The sequence below is a fragment of the Tupaia chinensis genome, unplaced genomic scaffold (genome assembly GCF_000334495.1).
Source record: "Tupaia chinensis unplaced genomic scaffold, TupChi_1.0 Scaffold000115_1, whole genome shotgun sequence".
In the NCBI taxonomy this organism is placed as follows: Eukaryota; Metazoa; Chordata; class Mammalia; order Scandentia; family Tupaiidae; genus Tupaia; species Tupaia belangeri.
In genome coordinates this window covers 952,718-971,559 of record NW_006159579.1, presented here as the reverse complement: position 1 = coordinate 971,559, position 18,842 = coordinate 952,718, and the positions used below count along the sequence as shown (strand labels likewise).

Below are 18,842 nucleotides of genomic sequence, written 5' to 3'. Positions count from 1 at the left end.
TTCTATTTCAGGCAACCAAACTTAATCCTAACCATCATAAAAGAAAGGACTAGAACCAAGCAGCCCATGGACAGGACAGTATGAACAAAGATGCACATGGCAGGCTGGGGCCTACCTTCTGGAAGTCCACTGGTGCCTTTAGCCCGTCGGGTCTTCAGTGTTGGTGCAGACTCGAAGGGGGGCACCGTGCTCCCAGTGGCGCTTGTCATGGGGGCAGCAGGGTTTGGTCCTTTTGGTTTGAAGCCCTGTTTGCCAGGACTGTACACTGGCGGGGTAGGGTATACTGGAGCCTCCACACACTGGCTTGGCACCTGGAAGAACAGCACAGTCAGAGAAAGAGCTCTGGGAGGGAAGGACAAGAATCAGCCCAGCTGGGGACTCTGTTGCCTGGCTGATCTCGGCCACTGCCTGCCTACCTCGCCATCCTAACCCTCTGCCTGGCTCAGTCCCTCAGTCACACCAAAGACCCCTTAGAACCTCATTAGCCGGTAGACCACTGCCTAGATTCAAATCCTGACTTGTCACTTACCACCTAAGTGACCTTGGGCATCTTTTAACTTCTGTCTCAGTTTCCGCATGTGTAAAATGGGGCAAATCACTGTACCCCTCTCATAGGGTTGTTGTGAGGATTGAAAGAGGTAAACGTAGAGTTAGAACAGTGGCTGGCATGCAGTAAGCACCCGAAAAACACGAGCTGTTACTATTGCTATTATTATTACTATTTGCAGTAGTTTGCTGGCCTAAGAGACCAGGAGTTCAAAAGAGTCGGTGCTACTCCACTTCCCGACGCCACCAGTGGTAAACTTCTCTCAAATGGGAACTGACATCGAAGCCTCAAGAAATTACCAAATGAACTCTTTAAGAATTATTCATTTAATTTTATTTATTATTATTATCGTTATTACTCAATTCACCAGAGAAAAAGAGGAAAAGTGACAAAACAAGCCACTAGGTCCTGGACTCAAATCATATTCAGCCATATGGGAGCCCAGTGCCCCAACCAACATGCCACCTGCGGACCAATCAAAATGAATTCTGAGCTATTCAAATTAACACTAAGCTTACACCATGACGCCAACGCATTATGAAGAAGTCACGTATTCATTCACTTACTCATCATTCACTAGCCTTCCCAGGCTGTCCATTTTAAAATTTTACTTCCCATCACTCTGCTTCATTTTTCTCCACAGGTTTATTATGATATAAAAGTATATATTTTACTTACTTACCTATTATCTGCCTTCCACGAGGGTGGGGATCTTGTCTGCTTTTGTCCACTACTCTCTCACCAGGCCTAAAGCAATGCTTGGCACAGGGTGGGTGCTCAACGACTATTTGCTGAGTGAATGAATGAATGAATGAATACACTGAAGTATTCATTCTCTCTTGTGTGTGAAAATGGAAACAAATGGTCCCGGAGAGGTAGAGGCAGAGGGATGAGCAATGGCTGAGAGTCAGGGAAGAATGGAGGATGGGGAATGAAGAGATGGTGCTTACCAGAAATAAAATTGCAGATAGACAGGACAGGAGAACAATGTCTAGCATTATAAAATACAGCGTGGCGATACAGAGGGCAACTGCTTGCTGTGTATCTCAAAGTAACTAAAAAGAAGGATTTTGGGGGCTGGCAGGTGGCATGGTGGTTAAAGGTACTAGACTCCCATGTGGACGACCTCAGTTTGAGTCCCAGACCTGGTGGCTTACTCTCTCTCTCTCTCTGTCGCTCTCTGGTCAAAATTGAAAAATAATGATAATAAATAAATAATTCTTTTTAAAAAAAGACTTTAATGTTCCCAATGCAAGTAATAATGACTCACTGACATGAGGATGCTAATTACCCTAAATGAATCAGTACACATTCTATTCTTGTAGTGTAAAATCACATAATATTGGTGTCGCCAGGTGGTGTGGCAGTTGAGGTGCTGGACTCCCACATATAGCCAATTGCGGTTTGAATCCCAGACCTGGTAACTTGCTCTCTCACTTTCCCTTTCTATCTCTGTTCAAATTTAAAAATAAATAATAATAAAGTAAAACAAATATTTTTTTTTAAAAATCACATAGTATTTTCACAAATATGTACAATTAGTATATATCCATTTATAAAATATTTAAAAATAGCAAGCCATTGGAATCTGATACAGCACCCAGAACCGTTTCTGCTGGATCTTATCTGTTCGGTGTTGGTATAGAGAACAATGTCTAGTGTTATAAAATACAGCGTGGCAATACAGAGGGCAACTGCTTGCTGTGCATCTCAAAGTAACTAAAAAGAAGAACTTTGGAGGCTGGCAGGTGGCATGGTGGTTAAAGGCACTGGACTCCCAAGTGGACGACCTCAGTTTGAGTTCCAGATCTGGTGGCTTATCTCCGCCCCCTTCAGATCTGGCACCTGAAGGCAAGGGTGGGCTGCTTGGACCCCAGTTCCCTTGCTAGCACAGCTCTGAACACAGTGAGTTCTGCCCATGAAAAGTTGCTGCATGAGACTTAGAAGGGACAGGGAAGCAGATACCGCTCTCCTCCAGCAGCTGTGGTGGGGGACAGCCAAGCTTTGCAGTGAGAATTCTGGAGTGGCTGGATCTACATAGCCCCTGGTCACCAGCACCGAGGGCCACCAGGCAGCTAGGACATCTGCAGCAGAATCCTACAGTATCCTCCGCCTCTGAGCACAGCAGCAGTGTCTGGTTCTCTGCGCCAAGCCACGACCTGAAAACCATGGCACCTGCCAACACACCTTTTGCTCCTCCAGCCCTTCCTCAACCCCCTTGTACGCATCTAACGTCCCTCTGCCAGAAGTGCTTAGTGTGGTGTCTGCCTGACCAAACTCTGACCGATAGAGCACTCAATAAATATCTGTCACATGAATGAATTCACCCATGAGTCAAGGCATTACTAAGCAATTAAATCGGCTGCCTTTGGGTTAAGGGTCCTACTTCCCTCAACTGCTTAGCAAGGAGCATTCCCATTTTAAAGGTGAGGAAACTGAGGTCAGAGCGCCCTAAATGAGATGCCTACTAGAGGTGTATCACAGGCCAGGAATGCTGCTAGGTGCTAAGGGTGTGATGTCAAATAAGACTCAGGCCGTGTCCTCCAAGTACACCACCATCTTCATGGAAAACACAATAATGGCTCTGCACGAGCTGACCCCTCTGCCACAAGCCACCAGCATCACCTTAGCTTCCACTGACTCAAGTTTTTTACAACTCAATTAATCCCATCCTCTCAGGTTGGAGCAAATCCCTTTGCAGGCTCTCATAACATCACACACCATGAGATGAATTTCCCCACGGGGCAGGGCTCTCTATGTGAAGATGCTTCCTGTCATGGAATGCCTGCATGGCTGGGTTCTAGGGTGAGTCCTGGCTAGCGTGACTTCAAGTGCAGCTCTTCCATGACTGTCCTGAGCATTACCCAAGGGCAGCTTGCTCTTCTGCCACAACCTCTACTTCACCCCTCTTCTCAGCTTGCATTTTCCATTTGAGGATGTGAAGCTTTGACCAAAGCCATTTCCTGTATACTCCAGAGGGCAGGGCTTGGTTTGGTTCCACTCCCTGTGTCTGGCACACAGCTGGTGCTCAGGAAAGGTCCAGGTTACCCAGGATCACCACGACCAGCTTCCCCTTCCCCAACCACACCTTTGCTCACCTCCAGGGGTGGGTAGGGCTGCATCCCCAAGGCCTGGATCTCCACCGTCCCATTCCCAGCCAGGGGTGCAGCAGCACTGTACACCTCCACCACACCACTCCCACCAGGGTTGGGGCGCCCAGGGGGGCCAAGACTCTGGGGTGGAGGAGGTGGGGGTGAGGTAGCTGGGCACAGAATGCATGTTCAGGCCACTCTGAAACCAGAAGATAAAATCAAACTGTTAGAGCCTCTCTTCCATTCTCCTCTTGGGAGCTTGGGCACGCACACGCACACTCCTGATGTGATATTTAAGACACAGGTCCAGGTCTCAAACCATGGTCAGCCATGTGGGAGTCCAATAACATGGCCATTATTCTATCTGCTGGTCCCGTGCATGGACCACTTTTGTGAAGAGAAAAACAGGAGGTCAAAAGAGCTGGACTGTGACTGAAGAAGCCCACACATTCTGGGTCCCCACCTGAATGTGACAGTCACCTGTCTCTGGCAGAGCTGACCAAGGGGAAGTCTGGCCATCCCCCTCAGCCAAGGAGAGAGCTGGGGTCAAGGCCCCTGTTTCCACAAGATCCTAAATCCACAGGAGTTAGCATGCAGGCCTGGAATCAAGACCCTGTGGCCTCCTTACCTGCACAGGTGGGGGGCCCTGAGGCATGGGCTGGTCCAGGGATGTGAAGGCCGACATGGCGGACATGAGCACGTCATCACTCACCAAGATGTTCCCCTGCACCAGGGTCTGGATCAATGGGGATGGGGGCACCGTGATGTATGTGGAGATCTGGACAGTGTGAGAGAGAGAGAGACAGAGACTATGTCTCAGACTACAAGGAAACTGAGGACATGACACAAAAGATGCAGTTTTGGAGTGCCACTGACTAGGTTCCATTTCCACCTCTGCTGCTCCCTGCTGTGTTATCCTGTATACATCACTCTACCTCTCTGAGCTTTGACTTAACACCTACCAAACGAGGAGAGCAGGCCGGACCTCTCTGTAAAGTATATACCCTGTGACCAGCAATAATACCTGCAGGTATCCATCCTAGAGAAGTGCCTACACACATCCACAGGAAACCCACAAATGACAATATTCTGTACAGCTTGTGGCTAATGGGGAAAGCTGTTAATAACCAGCATGTCCCTCAGTAGGGGACTGAATAACACAATAATGCAATGCAGTCATGAGACAGAATACTACAATATACAGCACGAAGAATTGCATTACCTATTATGTAGATTATATATTCTCACTTTTGAAAAATCTAAAACAACACTACTATATAATTTGAATGTTTAAAAACTATGTGAGGGGTCGGGCGCATGTGCATGCATGCCCATGATCCAGAGAGGAGAATGGAGGAGAAGGGATTGCAGTCTGGCCATCCCCCCCAGAGGGATGATTTCTCGCTTTCTGTCTCTCTGTCTCTCTCTGTCTGTCTGGCGAGTGCACATGCCCTATAGCAAAAACCTCTCCAAAAAAAAAAAAAGAATTAAAACTATGTGAGGGCTGGCCCCATAGCCTCATGGTTAAGGGAGCTAGATCCCACATGGCTGATCATTACTTGAATTCTGGCCCCAAATGCTTAAAAAACAAGCCAAGCATACACATGTGTGTCCTGTATCTTGATCAGCTGGAGAATAGGAGGAACAATAATTATGGCACGACCAGGTCCGCTGGGCTTGGTCTCTCTCTCTCTCATGCATGCATCTTTTGGTAAACAAAAAAAAAAAAAAAAAAAAAAAAGATACCCATCAACAGTTATCTGGGGGGGCAAGAGAGGAATAGTGCTGAAAGAATCTTAAATTCTAACATTTTAACTTTATAAAAAAGAATTATTGGGACCAGCAGTTGGCGTAATGGCTATGTTGCTAGACTCCCATGTAGTCAAGTGTGGCTCAAGTCCCAGACCCGGTGGCTTAAACTCACGCCAGGCGCGTGTGCAGGCGTGCCCAAGATCCCAAGAGAATGGAGAAGAAGGGATTGCGGCGTGGCCATCCCCTCTGGGGGGTGATTTCTTGCTCTCTCTCTCTGTCTGTCTGTCTGTCTTTCTGGCAAGCGCACACACCCAATAGCAAAAACCTCTCCAAAAAAAAAAAAAATATATATATATATATACACACACACATACATACACTGGGGCCTGGGACCACTAGATGGCATAATGGTTACATCACTGAACTCCCACATAGTTGACTGCAGTTTAAGTGCCGTACTAGGTGGCTTAAAATTCATGCCAGGTACTTGTGCGTGGGTGCCCAAAATCCTAAGAGGAGAATGGAGGAGAAGGGACCGTGGTGTGGTCATCCGCCCAGTATATATATATATATATTAGGGCTGGCAGGGGTGTGGAAGTTAAGTTAAGGTGCTGGACTTCCATATGGTCCACTGAGGTTTGAGTCCTGAACCTGGCAGCTTACTTTCTCACTTTCCCTCTCTCTCTCTCTTTCTGGTCAAATTAAAATAAATGAATGAATAAATAAAATTAAATAAATAATTCTTTTTTAAAAAAATAAATTCATTTCCTGTGTACGGCAGAAGGAATTTCCCTATTTCATTGACGAAAAGGAGGGAGGAGAATATTTTCTGTTAGCAAAAGTCATAATCGAAGAGAAAAATGTCTAGTTTCTAAACATAGGCTAGAAAATATCTGAGCAACTTGGAAAGTTTCAGCCTATATGTTCTACAAGTCTAGTGTGACTGCTTTAATTTTGATGGAATTATGTCTACATACTGGATGAAGATAAGGTGCTAAAGGAATAGGAGAGAAGAGGAAGGCTTTGCCTGATGTCCTGAGACATGCCCAGCCTCCTTTACAAGGGATTCTTTCATTTTTCTGAGAGTCTTTCACCCAGGGTATCTTTGCTCCAGGACTGCGTTCTTTACTGAGGACTCCAGAAACTTCTCCACAGACATTGAGCCTGGCCCTCTCCTCTAGCTTCCAGAACTAGAGGTCTACATTGTTTACATTGTTACTGCCTCTATGAAGAGGTCCAAAGGTGTCTCAAGTCCAGATGAATTCCTGACATTCCATAAAAGCAGCCAGTACCAAAATGGAGTTACTGTTTTTTGTTTTGTTTTGTTTTGTTTTTTGAGAGGTTTTTGCTACAGGGGGCGTGCGCTTGCCAGAAAGACAGAGAGAGACAGAAAGTGAGAAATCACCCCCCCAGGGGGGATGGCCACACCACAATCCCTTCTCCTCCATTCTCCTCTCGGGATATTGGGCATGCACGCACACGCGCCCGGAGTGAGTTTAAGCCACTGGGTCTGGGACTCAAACTACGGTTGACTATATGGGAGTCCAGCGACATAGCCATTACACCAACTGCTGGTCCCTTACTGTTTTTTTTGTTTGTTTGTTTTGGTTTTTTTTTGTTTTTTTAGTTTGGTACAGGGCACATGTGCTCACCACAGAAAGAGCAAGAGAAAGAAAATATGAAAGCACTCCCTAGGAGGAATGGTCATACTGCAATCCCTTCTCCTCCATTCTCCCCTCTGGACTTTGGGTAAGCACACATATGTACCCGGTGTGATCTTCAAGCCACCAGGTCCAAGGCCCCAAATTACAGAGTTGGCCATGTAGGATCCAGCACCTTAAACTCCACGCTATCTACTGGTCCCAAAATGAAGTCACTTATATCAACTCCACCAAAACAGAGTTGGAGGCCATGAAGGCCATGAAGAAGCAGCCCTCAAGCACGTATGCCTGCAACAGGACTTACCACAGAACTGCAAGACTGCAGTGTTTCAGATAAGCCACTTGTACAAGGCCACTTACCTAGCTCTAGCCATCTCCACCAACAGACAAACACCAGCTTCTGCAGGGAGCTTCTGTGACCTATGACCTTTGTTATAAAACAGCCATGTGGACTTCTTCTCTGTCTTTACAAGGTTCCCCTTTGCCTTAGTCCCCCTGGATATGCCTGAGCTATGTTGTCATCACATAAAAATCCTGGGGTGTGATTCTCTGCTATTCCTGGATAAAATCTTTGGAGAGTTTATCTCTCCGTCACAATTAGGCTGACATCCCCCAAATTTTCTCTTCACAGCTTTCTCTACTTCAGACAATGGCAACTCCAGCTCTGGAGCCACTCTTGACTCTTCTCTTACACTCCCTACCCAATCAATCCACAAACTGTCAGTAACCCCTTCAAAATATCTCTAAAATCTTACCCTTTCGCACCACCCTCACTGCCCTGGGTCAAGTCACTACCATCCAAGGCCTAGATCTGTACAACAGCCCCCCTAAGGAGCCCCTGGCTTTCTCTCTTGCCATCTCTACCCCCTTCAAACCTATTCTTTGCAGAACAGCCAGAGTGGCCTGGTCAATTTCTGTTCAACACCCTTCAACAGCTCCCATCTCTCTCCAAACAAAAGTGCACAGGGCCCATGAGATCTACCAGAACCTTCCTGCTGCTTCTCTGACCTTATCATCCCCTACCCTCCTCCTCACTTCCACAGCCTCAGCCACTCTCACCTCCTTGTAGTTCCTGAAATAAGCCAGCATATCCTGCCTCAGGGTCTTTGCACTTACTGATCTCTCCACCTGAGGAACATTCCTTCTCAAAATTGCTGTATGAGTCATTCTCTCACCTCCTTAGGTATCTGCTCAAATGTCATCTTTTCACTGAGCTCTTCTCCAAGAACCACACACATTATGGGAAAACCTCCCACCCTGTCTTGGTACACCTATCTCTCTGCATTTAACATGCTAAAAAGCCATACATCTTTTTCTAGTTTTTAAAAAATTATTTATTTAATTTTATTATTATTTTTAAATTTGTTATAGGGCACATACGCTCACTAGAGAGAAAAAGAAAGGGAAAGTAAAAAGCAAGTCACCAGGTCTGGGACTTGAACTACAATCAGCCATGTGGGAGTTCAGAACCTTAACTCCCATACCACCTGTTGGCCCCTTTTTAGGGTTTTTAAATCAATTTTATTCATAATAGCATGTGCACATTTATATTGTGCACGAGAGAGAAAGGAGTGGGACAGCTAAAGAGGGAGAGAGAGAACCTTCCACAGGGCCTTGTCACACCACAATCCCCTTCCCCAAGCCCTCTATCCCATCAGATTTTGGGTTTGTGTGACCAGCATGTTTCAGGTCAACTAAACTGGGGATCCAAACCCACAATCAGCCATGTGGCTTCTGGCACTGAGGTCTCATACGCTATGACTATGCACCTAAGCTGAGCCATAATTTATCTCTGTACACTTGTTAGCATTCTATTCATTTCACCCAACTCTACCAGGGCAGTGACTTGGTTTGTTTGGCCCACTGCTGTACTCCATGCCCAGCAGAGTACCTGACACACAGTAGGTGCTCCAAAAGTACTTGCTGAATGAATGAATAAACAAACAAATGAATACCTGACGATTGGCAGGAGGTGGGGCCTGCTGGACTGCCGCAGGTGCCGCGGAAGGTGTGTAGATGCTGTTGGTGGCCAGTGAGACTGTGGCCAGTGTGGGGGCACTCCCCTGGCACTGTTCCCGCTTGTGGGTCATAAATGCTGGCAGCGAGTTGAACTGCTTCTTACATTTCCCGCAGAGAAAGACATCCTCATCATCTAGTGATCATGCCCGCAGAGCAGCGGGAAGGGGGTGCAGAGGGAGTAGAGTAATGGAAAAAAGCAAGGGTAAGTCAGGGGCATTACAGTGAGAAACAGGAGCCCTGCACTGACCAAGGGGACAGCAGATCCAAACAGCATTCTGAGACTCCATGTGCATGGGTCAACAACTATATGCTTCCCGGGGCTTTCAGAACCACATGAGCACCTGCAAGAAGAGCCAGCCATGTGTAGCCAGGTGCCAAATAATTAGATATCAGGAAATACTGAGTCATCGGAAAAGTCACGACACATTTTTGCATAGAAAAATACGTCATGGGGGCCAGGAGATGGCTTAGTGGTTACATCACTGGACTTCCACATGGCTGACCGTGGTTTGAGGATGCAGTGGTTTGCAAATCACACCGGGCATGTGTGTGGGCATGCCCAAGATCCCAGAAGGAGAATGGAGGAGAAGGGACTGCACTGTGGTCATCCTACTTGGGGGGTGATTTTTCACTTTTCCTCTCACTGACTGTCTCTCTCTCTCTCTCCGGTGGGCACACGCACCCTAAGGCAAAACCTCTAAGGAAGGAAGGAAGGAAGGAAGGAAGGAAGGAAGGAAGGAAGGAAGGAAGGAAGGAAGAAAGACAGAGAGAGAAAAATACATCATGGTATTTCCAATAACCCAATAATAAGATGGGTTCTCTTCAAGAAACTCAGAATTTTTATCCTGTCCGAGTCTACCCATCAGTCTCTAAGTTGGCCACAGGATCATAACCCTCTGTGCCTTCCTGTGCACTGCTGCCCTGCCAGGATGCCTCTTTCAGAATAACTCATTCTGCAAGGTATAGCTTGGATGTCACCTCTTCCAGGAATCCTTCCTAAAACCAGTGGCCGGTTTCTTCCTCTGGGCACACTTCTCATTTGCCAGCAGACTATGAGTCCCCTTAGGGAAGGAAATGTGTCGTACTTATTCCATAACTGATACCTCCTGAGCATACAGGAGGTCCTTGATAGATGTTGGATTAAAAAAACAAAACTAAATGAATGGGGGGCAGGAGGGTGGGGCAGCAGTAAGATGCAACCCTGCAAGGCTGACTCTCATGGGAAGGTTTCAGGTTTGCAGATAGAGACCTCCTGGAGCACTCCAGGTACACGTGTGCCCATGATCCAGGACTGGTTGAGGCTGGGGAGGTAGACTACAGTATCAAGACCCTGTTATGAGTGCTTTCTCCCTCTGTCTCTCTCATTCATGGAAGAAATAAATAAGGTTTAAAAAAAGGGAGGAGGGACCAGCAGGTGGCATAATGGCTACGTTGCTGGTCTCCCATGTATTCAATGGTGGTTCAAGTCCCAGACCCGGTGGCTTAAAACTCACACTGGGGGGGACCAGCAGTTAGCGTAATGGCTATGTTGCCGGACTCCCATGTAGTCGACCGCGGTTCAAGTCCCAGACCCGGTGGCTTAAACTCATGCCGGATGCGTATGCGTGCGTGCCCAAGATCCCGAAGAAGGGACTGCAGCGTTGCCATCCCCTCTGGGGGATGATTTCTCGTTTTCTATCTCTCTGTCTCTCTCTGTCTTTCTGGCGAGTGCACGCGCCCTATAGCGAAAACCTCTCCAAAAAAAAAAAAAAAAAACAAAGAAAACTCACACTGGGCACATGTGCATATGTGCATGCCCAAAATCCTGAGAGAAGACTTGTGGAGAAGGGATTGCAACGTAGACATCCCCCCTGAGGGATGATTTTCTTGCTTTTTGTCTCTGTCTCTCCAGCAAGCACACACACCAGACAGCAAAAATCTCCTGAAAACAAACAAACAAAAAATCTAAGGACTAGCAGGTGGCATGGAGGTTAAGGTACTAGATCCTGCATAGCCAGTTGCATGGTTTAAGTCCCAGACCCAGCAGCTTGAAAATCATGATGGAGAGATCAGCAATGACATAATGGTTACATCACTGGATTTCCACGTAGTCAACCACTGTTCAAGGCCCAGGCCCAGTGGCTTAAAACTCACACCAGGCGTGTGTATGTGCATGCCCAAAATCCCAGGAGGAGAATGGAGGAGAAGGGATTGAGGCATAGCCATCCCCTGTAAGGATGATTTCTCGCTTTCTGTATCTCTGTCTCTCTCCTCTCCAACAAGCGCACACACCCTATACAGAAGTTCTCTCTCTAAAAAAAAAGAAAAGAAAATCACGATGTATGCATGTGCATACCCAAAGCCCAGGACGGTAAGAGAAGAATGAAGGAGAAGGGACTGTAGTGTGAGCATCCATCTTGGGGATTGATTTCCCACATTCCTCTCTCGCTGTCTCTCACTAGCAAATGCATGTATCGTATATGAAAAGTTAAAAAAAAAAGAAAAACTTAAATGGATCAGCAGGCGGCATAGAGGTTAAGGCAGTTAGATCTGACATAGCTGATAGCATGGTTCGAATCCCTGACCCAGCAGCTTGAAAATCATGTTGGATGCACACACATGCATGCCTAAAGTCCTGAGAGGAGAATGGAGATTGTGGTATGGCCATTCTCCCGTAGGGGGTGATTTCTAACTTTCTTCTCTCTCTCTCTCTCCCTGGCAAGTGCACACACCCTATAGCCAAAAAAAAAAAACAAAAAACAAAACAACCACACCTCTAAAACCTAAATGATAATTAGCCAAGAATGGTATATCAGGACCATGAACTTTCTTAGCATAAGGTTTGTTTGTTTTTAATTTACTAGAGGGTACATGCACTTGTTGGAGAGATAAAGAAAGGGAAGGAAAGTGAGAAAGCACCCCCAGTGGGGATAATCACACTGCAATCCCTTCTACATTTCAATCCTTTCAGGATTTGGGGCACCTAGGTGTGTTTTTCAAGGGACTCAGAATCACACGCCTGGCCATGTGGAATCCAACTGCCCTAACCACCATACCACTAGCTGGCCCAATTGTTATTCAATTCTAATTGTATCCTTCTTATACAATAATAGAATATTTATTGGGAAACATGGATTCCTAGTGAAAAAATGTTTACTCAGCCTTCTTTGCAGCTGGCATGTCATGTGACCAATGAGATGAAAGTGGAAGTGTTCGTTCAACTTTCCCTTAAAAGGAAAGGGAATAGTTTCCATTTCCTTCTTTCTCCCCTTCACTGGCTGGAATATAGAAATCAGAATGGGAGCTGGACCAGCTGTCCTGAACACACTGAGAACAGTAGCACCACAAGAAAGAGAGGACCCAAGTCACACCATACCCACCCTAAATGCCCCCGAGACTTTATACAACAGAGGTTTACTTGAATCTTGTAGAAACCATAAGACACTCCTGTTTCTTTCTTTTCTTTCTTTCTTTTTTTTTTGGAAGAGAGATTTTTGCTATAGAGATTGTGTGCTCGCTAGAAAGACAGAGAGGGACAGAGAGACAGAAAGCAAAAAAATCACCCTCCAGGGGAGATGGCCACACTGCAATCCCTTCTCCATTCTCCCCTCGGGATCTTGGGCATGCATGCACATGCGCCGGCGTGAGTTTAAGCCACTCCGTCCAAGATCGAACCATGGTCAACTATGTCAGAGTCCAGCGACATAGCCATTATGCCAACTGCTGGTCCCAAGACACTTCTGTTTGTTATTTACAACAGCCGAAACTAAATCCCAAGAACTACTAAAAGATTCCTAAGAGGTAGGACAACTATCCCCATTTTACAGGTGTGAAAATTGAGGTACCGGGAGATTAATTCTCTTGCCCAGGACCACAAAGCCAGGAACTAAGTGACCACAGATTTGAGCCCAGGTGTTTGTCCACCCCCGATATGGTTCCCAAGTACTCAAAAATGTCTATGGAATGAATAAATGAATACAGACTCACACAAGAACTTTTTTTTTTTTTTTGGAGAGGTTTTTGCTATAGGGTATGCGCACTCGCCAGAAAGACAGAGAGAGACAGAGAGACAGAAAGGGAGAAATCATCCCACAGGGGGGATGGCAACGCTGCAATCCCTTCTCCTCCATTCTCCTCTCAGGATCTTGGGCACGCACGCACACACGCCTGGCATGAGTTTAAGCCACAGGGTCTGGGACTTGAACTGCAGTCGACTACATGGGAGTCCAGCGACATAGCCATTACACCAACTGCTGGCCCCCACACAAGAACTTTCAAAAGAAGTTTCGTGCTCTCTCTGTGTCTCAGGGGTCTGTTAATTGGAGAAATTCATGCTCAGCCTGTTCTTTCCATAGAGTGGAGGCTCAGAAATGACCTCCAGGGCAAAGGTACAAGCATTGTCCTAGGGGCACAGGGGCTCCTAGCCATACCCTGAATTCCATACCCATGTTTATTAAGTAGTTGGGAGGGTGTCCTCAGAGCTAAGCAGAGCTAAGGCTGGGAAAAGCCAGAGCTGGAGATCCAGGCTGAGAAGGGAAGAGGTTCAAATACCAAAGGACATCCCGGGGCTATGGTAGGCTACAGCGGATAGTCACACCTATGCCCCTGCAGGGGCCCCACTTGTTCCTTCTGGGGAGCCTTCACCCTCCCACCACAGAACCTAAGCAGATACTCACCCAATGGCTGGATGGCGGGGGGCGCATTGACATTCTGGCCTGTTGGATCAGGGACTGCTCCTTGGCCATCCAACAATGACTGGACAGCCAGAACGGTCTGATTGTCCATTCCTGGAAAACAAAATGCAGGTTCTATGGAAGGTGGACCCAGCATCCTGCACTGGCTTCACCTACGAGCCAGACCACAGACTGTGCCTCAAGGTACACTCTCCTACTTCTGCTGTCCTGAGTTCCAAGATCCTGCGATGGAAACATGTTCCCAGAATAGATCACACTTCCCAGCCTCTAAGGAATGACCACATTTTGGCCGAAGGGATACCTGTAAGTCAGGAAGTCATATGGCAGCTTCTGGGACGTTTTCTTAAAAGCTACCTGGTTATGACCTCCTACTGTGTCCCATTCTCCATTCTGCTTCCTAGCACAAAGATATAGTGGTGGCAACCCTACCTATCTTCCTGGACCATGAGGACAAACCCAGGGACTGCAGGCCAAAACTCTGGAAAGATCCTAGGGGTATGGGGACAGTTGGGGGAGGGAAGGTCTCTGAGAACCGTACAGTACGTGTCCACCCTCACAGCTTTGGGCTACCTTCCTCTGGATTTTCGTAGGAAAAAAAAATAGCCTTCCAGCCTAAGGATGGACACCTCTTTCTCATGGCTGACTCTAATCCTAAGTGACTCAGCCCTCCAGAAACAGGTTACCCAGCCTTCCACACCCACACCCCACAAATCCCACAAATCTGTTTGCACTTGGGAATCCTTGCTTTCCTTGTTTCTTTATTTCCATCGCATCGCTCCTCTCCTCTCTTCTTCTTTTTTTGAGGTTTTTGCTATAGGGTGTGTGCACTCGCCAGACAGAGAGAGACAGAGAGACAGAAAGCAGGAAATCACCCCCCAGGAGGGATGGCCATGCCGCAATCCCTTCTCCTCCATTCTCCTCTTGGGATCTTGGGCATGCACGCACACGTGCCCGGCTTGAGTTTAAGCCACCGGGTCCGGGACTCAAACTGCAGTCAACTACATGGGAGTCCAGCGACATAGCCATTAGGCTAACTGCTAGTCCCCCTCTCTTCTTTATTTATTTTATTTTTTTATTTTTATTTTTTGCTTTAGGTAACATGCACTCACTGGAGAGCGAGAGAGACAGTGAGAGGGAGAGGGAGAAATCACCCCCTAGGTGGGATGGCCATACTACAATTCCTTCTTCTCCATTCTCCTCCCAGGATCTTGGGCACACACATACACTCACCCGGCATGACTTTCAAGCCCCCAGGTCCAGGAATCAAACCACAGTTGGCCATGTGAGAGTCCAGCGCTGGAACCGTTAGGCCATTTATTGGCCCTCATCGCTCCTCTCTTTGATATCAAGTATCTGATGAGGGTCATCTATGCCTACTATCTTCTCTGCTCACTTTCCAGTCCTCCTCTACCTAACGTAGTGGAGCTAAAGTCCCAACCCTTCCACCAATGACCATCGGGCAACATCTGAGACTCCTCACAACACTCCCTCCTTGGTTCTGGGATGCCACTCTGCCCAGGTCTTCTGCCACCTCTCTGATGCCTCCTTTCATTTCTTCTCCTAAGCACTCCTAAATGCTTCTATTTCAAGGAGTTCCTTTTGTTTAGCCTCTTTCTTCTCTCGTTCTTACACTGTTCCTGGGCAGACTCGCCCACCCCAGTCTATTCCCTCCAACATCTAGAGGCGAGAACCTGGGGTTCATGCTCCCCTTGATGAGCTTCAGGACATCATCTGCGTGTTTGGGCACTTGCATGCAAATCCATAGGTTTTATTCATAATGGTATAAAAAAAAACCGGAAACAGATAGATGTCTTTCAGTGAGTAAATACTAAACAAACTGTGGACTATCTGTACCATAAAATACCACTTGGAAGTAAAAAGGAGCAAACTTTCAATCCACACACCTTGGACGACTCTCCAGTGAATTATGGGGGGTCGAAAAGAGTCTACCTCTTTCATAAGTTTCATACTCAGTAACTCCACACACATATTTGTTCTTAATTTTCTTTTTTCAAAAGAATTATTTATTTAATTTTATTTAGTATTATTATTATGCCTAATTTGGCCAGAGAGAGACAGAGAGATAAAGAGAAAGTGAGAAAGCCAGCCACCACATCCGGGACTTCTACTGCCGTCAGCCATGTGGGAGTTCAGCGCTTTATCCACGTCAACTGCTGGCCCCTTTCTTTTTCTTTATTCATGACAGAGTGCAGGCACAGTCATGTGAAAGTGTGTGTGTGAGTGTGAGAGAGATGTGCACCCTCCACAGGGTTTGGGCACACCATGGCCCCATTCCTCCAGCCCGTCAGATCCTGGGCATTAGTGTTTGTGCCCAGTGTGTTTCTGACTAACCGGGCTAGGTCTAGCCTATTCTGTCCCCCAAATATCTTCTCTAATTCACTTTCTTGCCATCCCCGCAGCTGTCTGCCTACCCGAGCCACCAGCAGTTCTCAGCTGGACAACCTGAGCAGGCTCCTGGCTCACCTCCCTGCTGACACTCCGGCCTCCTCCAGTGTGTTCCTGGAATAGCCAGGGTGAACTTTATAAAACATACATCAGATTGTTCTCTCCCCGCTGGACACCTTTTCTTAGCTCCACTGATCCCTAGATAAAGCTTGGAAGCTTCATCAAACCAGTCTAGGCCTTATCCCTAGCTACTCACCCATGATGAATTTCTGGGAAGCTAGGAACCTCTCTCCACCCCAAGGCTTCATGATGTCAGTCTGCAAGGTGTGGGTCACTCTGGTCCCCTCCCTGGGTTATCCGTGGTCTCCACAGTCTTGCTGCCTTTCCCTCATCCAGTGCTTATAAAGTTGTCCTAGGAACTGACTTCTCTTTTAATATCTTCGTTTCTCAGTACATGAACACCTTCTTGTAGTAAAAATTCAAGGGCTGGCTCCGTACCCCAACAGTTAAGCACAGCACAGAGGGAGCCAGATCCCACACGGCTGACCAGGGTTCCAGTCCTGCCCCAGCAGCAGGAAAAATGCTCTGGGCACACAGAACACAGTACCTCCTGGATCCTGGTACTCAGCTGAAGGGTAAAGAGTTGGAGGCAAAAGGATTGCAGCATGCCCAGCCCGTGGGGTATTTCTCTCTCTCTCTCTTTCCTCAACTCTCACATACACACACCCTCTGACATTAAAATGAAATAAAATTCAGTAACATTCAAACAAAGAGGAAGTGCATGCAGCTTAAAGAAAAAGTAGGCCTTATTGCCTACTGCCCTCCCAGATGGAACCACCACCCACCCTGGCCCTCCACATCCATCACTCTCTGCTTCTGTTCACCACCGCACTGTACTCAGCTGAAGTCCTCTTCTCTTACCAAGGTTTTCTTCCCCCCCTAAATAATTATTTATTTATTTAATTCCACTTATTATTATTCTCAATTCAACCAGACAGAAACAGAGAAAAAGGGAAAGCGAGAGAGCAAGCCACCAGATCCAGGACTCAAACTGCAGTAGGCCATATGGGAATCCAGCGCCCTTGGCCACCACACCACATATTGCCTCACCCCCTAAGGTTATCTTCTTTTACAGTTTAATTTTTCTGTAATTCTTTTTTTGGGGAGGGGAGAGATTTTAACTATAGGGTGTGTGTGCTCACCAGAAAGACAGAGAGAGACAGAGAGACAGAAAGAGAGAAATCACCCCCCTGGGGGATGGCCACACTGCAATCTCTTCTCCTCCCTTCTCCTCTCAGGATCTTGGGCATGCACACACACGCGCCCAGCATGAGTTTAAGCCACCGGGTCCAAGACTCGAACTGTAGTCGACTATGTGGGAGTCCAGCAACATAGCCATTCACTATCTGCTGGTCCCACTTTTTCTGTAATTCTATAACTGCTTGTTCTATCATTTCTCTCTCTCATCAGCCTGTGGGACTGACTGTCTGGCTCAGTGAGTATTCTAGAAACCGAACCCCTCTAGATGGGGAGGATCAATCTGCATTTAGTGGTGAGAACTCTAACCATTCAAGAAGTGACTAAGATCACCCAGGGAGTTGCTGGCCACCCAGCCTTAGCCACCAGCCCAGTCCACTTCCAGTTTACATTTCACTGGTATGGTCTGAATATGTCCCCTAAAATCCATTGTGTTGAGATTTGATTGTGATAGGTTTAAGAGAGTGAAAACTTAATCTGACTTTGGTGCTAAAAGGTGGGTCTTTTGGGAGATTAGGATTAAGGAAATGGGGGTGGAGGCATGACTGACTCCCCAGTGGGTTTATGAGAGGGAATGAGACTAGAATAGACACACAGGCACAGACATGCTCTCTTTTGCTCACTGCCATGTCCCCCACCAGCAAGAAGGCCTTTGCCAGATGTCCCCCCTGGACTTTGGAGCTCCAATTCACCAACCAAATACGCCCGTATTCTTCTAAATCACCCAGTTTCAGGTATTTTCTGTTACTGTAACAGACGGGACTAGAATACTCATCACACCTCTCCAAGAACAGTCTTGGATCTGTATGTCCCCAGCATCCATGTGCCATGTCCAGTGTCGCTAAAGCTGCCCTTCCTCCCAGTCACCCAGCAGAGTAACTCTGAAAACGCTGCATTTGCTGTCTCCAAAGCCCAGGTCTGTGAGCCCAAGGACACCCCCATCACAAGATCTTGCAGATCACAGGACCGTCAGCGAGCACCTGGTGCCTGCTGGCTTGGGCTGGGAGCAGCGCCTCCCAAGCACACCACTCACACCCATCCTTGGCCTGAGTTTGCAAAACTGCAGCCAGCGTGGTGCATGGGCAGGCGCCGGTGCTGGCTGATCTAGGTCTACGAGCTCCCAGACTGGCACAGTTGGCGCCTCTCCTTTCCTGGTCTGAATTTAAGAGACTGCACCCCGACCCGAGGCAGTCGCTCAAGGGAAGTTCTTCAAGGACTGGGCGCCGGGCTCAGGTGCCAGGGCTGCCAAGGCCCTCCCGCCCCGCAGCTGCTCCCGCAGCTGCTCCCGCAGCACAGTCCCCTCCGCTCAGCCCTCCCGCACCCAGGCTGATCGCTCCAGGAAGCCTTCCCGCGCGGGCCGAGACCCTCGCGTTTGCGCTGTTCTGGTCCCGGTGCCCCCCTCCCCGCAGGACCAGCTCTCCCCGGCTGTTCCGGT

At 47.6% G+C, this 18,842-nt stretch overlaps 1 protein-coding gene across 1 annotated transcript in view; it reads right to left on the bottom strand.

The window, feature by feature from the left end:
* ZNF341 (zinc finger protein 341) overlaps positions 1 to 13,829 on the bottom strand; it is a 47,156-nt gene extending 33,327 nt beyond the window's left edge. The window contains 5 exon segments of the mRNA XM_014586122.2: positions 116 to 311; positions 3,646 to 3,802; positions 3,804 to 3,838; positions 4,268 to 4,417; positions 13,727 to 13,829. Coding sequence (XP_014441608.2) covers positions 116 to 311; positions 3,646 to 3,802; positions 3,804 to 3,838; positions 4,268 to 4,417; positions 13,727 to 13,795 — 607 coding nt within the window. The 5' untranslated portion in view covers positions 13,796 to 13,829.
* Positions 13,830 to 18,842: the final 5,013 nt, after the last annotated feature.